Source organism: Podarcis raffonei, chromosome 11, assembly GCF_027172205.1.
Source record: "Podarcis raffonei isolate rPodRaf1 chromosome 11, rPodRaf1.pri, whole genome shotgun sequence".
NCBI lineage: Eukaryota > Metazoa > Chordata > Lepidosauria > Squamata > Lacertidae > Podarcis > Podarcis raffonei.
Genome location: NC_070612.1, coordinates 23,996,480 through 24,002,479, shown reverse-complemented (window position 1 = coordinate 24,002,479; position 6,000 = coordinate 23,996,480). Strand labels below are relative to the sequence as shown.

The window sequence follows — 6,000 nt, the reverse complement described above, 5'->3', positions numbered from 1 at the left end:
TTGATTTGGAGTGCCAAGGAGCAGGAGTCTTATTTCTGACTTGCTGGATCATCAACCTAGAAGAGTCAATAGCAATAACCGGAAATGGGATGAAGGAAGAGAAAAATCCAGACAAAATGTGGACCTGAGGTCACAGCACCAGCTAAAGGTGGAACGGGCATAAAGGTGAACATAAAGAGCGCAGACGAATAATCATCTACGTGCAGAGGCCAAATGCTGAGAAATTGGAGGGCCCTGTCCTTACACATTTGCGATCTGTTTCGCAAAGCAACTCTATGCACATACTGTACCAGCAGTGGGCGTTAAAGAAGACACATTTCCCCCCAAATGAACCGGTAAGACGTTATAAATAAAGGCATATAGACCCTATGTAAATACTCTATTGGCAAAAGAACACGCTGGAGCCGCCTCTGTCGACAATGACTCTATTAACAGCCACAGTTGGGTTGCTGTGGAGGAGGGCTGTCCTTTAGTCTTGTGTTCTGTTTACCGGCAGCAATGGCAGGATCTGCCTCCAGACTTTCTGACATTTTGTCGCAGATGATATCCACAAGCCGTTCAAAGGTCTGCTTGACGTTGACGTTGTCCTTGGCACTTGTTTCAAAGAATTCAAAACCTGGTAGAAACAGACAGACTTGCAATCATTCAGAAACAGCACGTGTAACCATTCAACATTATATTTACCTTCTTCAGGCACTGACTAGACGGCAACTGGGCTCAGGAGGACAGGGGTGAGGAACCTTCAGCCCTTCAGATGTTGTTGGACCCCCCCCAACTCCCATCATCCTTGGCAAGTGGCCATGCTCTCTGGGGCTGATGGGAGTTGGGAGTCCAAGAACATCTACATGGGTGAAAGATTGCTGGCCTTGCTTTAGGGGATAGAGTGATAGCTCAGCGATAGAGTACATGCTTAGCATACAGAAAGGTGTCTTAGTGTAGGACTGGGAAAGACTCTTGCCTGAAACCCTGGAGAGCTGCAGCCAATCAGTTTCAATGGTACTGAGCTAGATGGCCCAATGGCCTGACTTGGTATAAGGCAACTACTTATCTTCTCATGACTCCAACGCCCATTAGCCCATGATGGGAGCTGTAGTCTAACAAGATTTGGTTAACCACGGATTCTCCATGGTTGCAGTATGAATTTAGGGCTTAAGTTTAAGCTGGACTAATCCTAGTGCAAATGCTTTTGTGCCACCATTGCACAGGAAAGAGAGAAGAGTGACTGTTCTAGGAGACCACACAAGGGCTCAGCCCTTTGCGATGAACCAGATGGCCAAAGGTATTCATATCCATCTGTCAGGGGCATTAGCCGGGCTGTACCTTTTGTTAAAACAGATTACTGCCTAATGCAGGGGTTGGCAAGGTTTACCTCGCCTGGGCCGGTTCACTCCAGCGGACATCCCTCCATGGGCTGGATTGCAGCCCCCCCCCGTGCTGTTTTCGGCATTTGTAAAGACACGATTTCCGGCATCTGCGCATGTGCAGATGCGATTTCCGGTGCCGCAGAAGTGAGTCCCCACGCTGCGTCAGTTTAGTGCAGTGCATGGGGACTCACTGAGCGGGCGGCTCGTGGGCTGGCTAAATGACCCCTGTGGGCTGCTTGTGGCCCATGGGCCTTAGGTTGCTGACCCCTGGCCTAATGGCTCAGGGCCAGACAAATGTCTCTTAATGGGAGCCAACAGCCATGACATGGCAGGCATTTCCCAGAAATTTGAAGCCTACCAGAACTGGGGTGGGAAGGGATATGTAGCATATCTTTTCCCTTCCTAGCTAAGGGTGATGATGTAGGTGTAATCTGTTTCTAAAGGAAAAACAGGAAGTGCTGTTTGAGCAAGACAGAGAAAGAAACGTAGAGGAGGGAGTTCTGGAAAGCTAAAAGTGCGGACCTATGTAACAATATACTAGTATTATTTTGGACGTATAGATTGTGTATTGCTTGTATGCAATAAGAAAGTTTAATTTAACAAAAACAAAACAAGGAAGCTGGAGGCAAGGTGCTGTGTTTTTGCATTGTAGCCAAGAGGGACAATGTCTGCTAATTAAGAACAGACGACTTGTAAATGCTAACTCAGACCACAGAGCTCATCTGGTCCTCATTCTGTTTCTAACAGTGGCCAGCAGAGGACAGGTATGCAGAAGTCCCTTTAGATGTTGCTGGACTGCTGCTCCCATCATCCTTGACCACTGGGCCATGCTGGTCAGGGATGAAAGTTGGACTCCAACATCATCTGGAGGGTACCAGTGCCCCATCCTAGTGCTAAGGATATCTGACAAGACAAGTTGGGCCATTGGCCTGATCCAACAGGCACTTATTATGTTCTAACGACACTATTAGAGAACTGTTAGAGAACAGAGAACTGATATTCCTTCCCAAGGAGACTCAAAAGCTGAATATGATGAAAACAGCACTTCACTGTTGTTTGTGACATTTTAGTCTTCCTAAGAAAGGTGTTGCCTTCATAAGCTTTTTGGGATGTTTTTACATAGTGGAAAGAGAAATATTTCAATAATCATCATCATAACAAAATCGTCAGACTTCTGGCCTATTTTCTTTCCAGCCATATTAACTGGATATCTTTGAAGGCTAGACAGGAAGCCTGGATAAGTCTATTTGCATCAATTTCCCCCCAGATAGCCACTTAATGGAAATGTGTCTAAACTACTAGAAACAGAATCCTTTGGGGGCTGTGATTATACTGGCTACTAACACAGGTGTTTGGGAGTGCTTGCTCCACTGGGAAAGGGGCTCAAACATTTGGTGTAAAAAATAATAATTACAGTATGGATTTTCCAAGCTTTGAAGATTATTATATGAGGTTCTGTTTGACACAGAGTAAACAGCTACTGTCTGTGAAGCTACACCAGCCAAAATTTGCAACTGATTCAATTTGGGCATAAGAAGTAACTGTGTGGATAATGGTGAGCACGTTTCTATGTAAACTCAGGGCATTTTTACACCTGTGGCTTCAGCTGCCTTTTTGTATATTCTATAATGCAAACGTACTACATATTTTATTCGCTTAAATTAATCTTATATTTTAAAATGGATCCCTTCCATGTTTTGTCCTGCATTCCCAGTTTCGCACAAAGCTGATGAGAGAGAGAGAGAGAGAGAGATCAAAGCAGCAGAAATATGAGATGATTAGACCCTTACTGAACTCGAAGCATGGGTACCCCCAACAAAAATTTAAAATTTGGCTAATTATTTGGAGTGTATTATGTATTGGTATAATTTGGTATAACTAATGTGATAAGATTGGTTTGTTAATTGGAAACTTAATAAAAATTATTTTAAAAGAGAGAGAGAGAGAAAGAAGCTAAAAGGCACTGATGTCACATGTGAAAATGGTCTTTGTGGGTTATGATCCACTCCAGTTGACTTACAAAGGCCCTAAGTGTAAATTATAAAACACACAACAACCTGGACATTTTAAATAGGCAGGGAGGAAGGCTCCAAACACATCTGTGCCTATTCAGTTCTCAAAAAATTAAAACTCTACATAAAGACAATCCAAGTGTGCCTGCATATAAGTTTTCAAACACAAATTTGTTGCATTGGCACATTTACTATTTTTAAAAAAAACTTCATAGGGGCATGCAAAAAAAAGAAAAGAAGGAAAAATGCAGTGTGAATCCCAAGATGCAGGAGGATTTCTTTAAGCTGCAGGCTTCTTGATGAATGGAACAGGCTCTCCCTGCCCTGTTCTATAACTACCATTTGGCTAGAGCTAGATTCTCAACAGGGACACCTCTTAATATGCTGTTGAAGCACTGCTGATAGCTCTGATAAAAAAGAAAGAGCCACTTATAGAAAGCAGAACCTGCAAATGCTCTGAACAGATTTCCAACCCAACTTCTTTAATGAGTTATTTCACAGAGCTGTCTTTCCCAGCTACGCGGCATTTTTTTCCAGGTTGCCCAAGAGATTTTGCCGTCTCGTTTTTCTAATCCTCTGCTCATGCTTGTTTCCTTGGTTTACTGGAGAAGAAAAGGGCTTTGCATCCATGCCCACTCCCCTAGTCCTGCTCACAAAAATAGCAAAGACTCAGGAAACAGTCACTTCTGATGTTCTTTTAGGGCTTAACAAGATGCTATGCGCATACGTGTGTGTATTAAAACGCTGAGGGCTGCTTTTAATAAGGAAACACAGATTCAGGAAAAGGGAAGTTTTCAAGGGTGCTTAACCATTTCTTCACCTGCTCTTTCTATCTCCTCTTTAGGTCCATGATGGAGGAGGTGGAGGGGAGGGAAATGGATGACCCCAAGGCTCGTCATTTAACATTATGTCTCAAGCCAGTCAATGTGCAATTAAGCTCTTAGAGGAGAAGTGGGGGAAGAGATGCAGAGCACAGAATCATAAAACTCCCCAATCAAACTAAGATTAGTGGGTGTGAAGGAGTTGAGACAGCAGCTGGCGATATGAAAAGTAGGTAGAAACCCTAGTTAGCCTTTTTCTCCAGTTATGTTTTATTTCCTGTGTTTATCAGAAGCTATATTCCCACTGTGGACGCGGGTGGCGCTGTGGGTTAAAGCCTCAGCGCCTAGGGCTTGCCGATCGAAAGGTCGGCGGTTCGAATCCCCGCAGCGGGGTGCACTCCCGCTGCTCGGTCCCAGCGCCTGCCAACCTAGCAGTTCGAAAGCACCCCCGGGTGCAAGTAGATAAATAGGGACCGCTTACCAGCGGGAAGGTAAACGGCGTTCTGTGTGCTGCGCTGGCTCGCCAGATGCAGCTTGTCACGCTGGCCACGTGACCCGGAAGTGTCTGCGGACAGCGCTGGCCCCCGGCCTCTTGAGTGAGATGGGCGCACATCCCCAGAGTCTGTCAAGACTGGCCCGTATGGGCAGGGGTACCTTTACCTTTACCTTTATATTCCCACTGTAGGTTCGTTAAGAAATAAAGGTGGAATCTCCCTGCCTGCTACTAGGAATCGGGGGAAGAAATTCAGTTTGGTTTGCATTTTTATGTGACTCTACCTAATTTGCACTTCCTGAAACAATATGTGAATCCAAATAAAATTAATAAAATTTAAAAACCACAATCCTCCAAATTTTGCGATGCAATTCTCCAACCAAAACATGTGTTCAAAAATGTGTACATTAGGCAAAAGTGTGCATAAAAATACATATGTTCCTGAAAATAACAGCCCCCAAAATACATTATATTAGGGGGAATTGCATTCAAACATGACTATATTAGGAGAACTGTGTGCCAGGATGCTGATGAATTTCTGAGAGAATTGGGCAAATTCATGGAGGATAAGACTATCATTGGCTACTAAGCCACAGTAGCTATGTTCTGTCTCTATGGTTGGAGGCAGTTAATGCCTCCAGTCTCTGGGAACTGCTGGAGGGGAGAGTGCTCTTGCGTTTGGGTCCTGTTTGCATCTGGTTGGTCTCTGTACAAAGAGGATGCTGGACGACATGGGCAGTCAGTCTGGTCCAGCAGGCTCTTCTCGTGTTCTTATGAGACAACTTTAAAAAACAAAAGCAACAGCTTTGCAAACAGATGCGGAATTGTTGCAAACTGAATTTAAAATGGGGAAAGAAATTCAAAACTGTGAAAAAGCAAAACTGATAGATTCGCTCATCCCTACTGGCCACTAACTGCATTTGCTGGAGAAACCACTTGAGAAAGGAGAATCTGCCTTGCCAGTTGAGCACGTTTCTCATTTCACACTATGCATTGGTACCTCGGGTTAAGAACTTAATTCGTTCTCGAGGTCTGTTCTTAACCTGAAACTGTTCTTAACCTGAAGCACCACTTTAGCTAATGGGGCCTCCTGCTGCCGTTGTGCCGCTGCTGCACAATTTCTGTTCTCATCCTGAAGCAAAGTTCTTAACCCGAGGTACTGTTTCTAGGTTAGAGGAATCTGTAACCTGAAATGTATGTAATCTGAAGCGTATGTAACCCAAGGTACCACTGTACTCCCTTTTGTGCTGAGCAACTGGGAGAGTGACGGGCAGCCCCTGTCAGAAGTTCCTGTGGCATGCAAACAGATG

At 44.5% G+C, this 6,000-nt stretch overlaps 1 protein-coding gene across 4 annotated transcripts in view; it reads right to left on the bottom strand.

Moving 5' to 3' along the window:
* Positions 1-411: 411 nt before the first annotated feature.
* RAB3C (RAB3C, member RAS oncogene family) overlaps positions 412-6,000 on the bottom strand; it is a 104,971-nt gene continuing 99,382 nt past the window's right edge. For all 4 annotated transcript variants that reach the window (XM_053408181.1, XM_053408180.1, XM_053408179.1 and 1 more), the window contains exon 5: positions 412-616. In XM_053408181.1, coding sequence (XP_053264156.1) covers positions 429-616 — 188 coding nt within the window. In that variant the 3' untranslated portion in view covers positions 412-428. The remainder of the gene's footprint in view (positions 617-6,000) is intronic.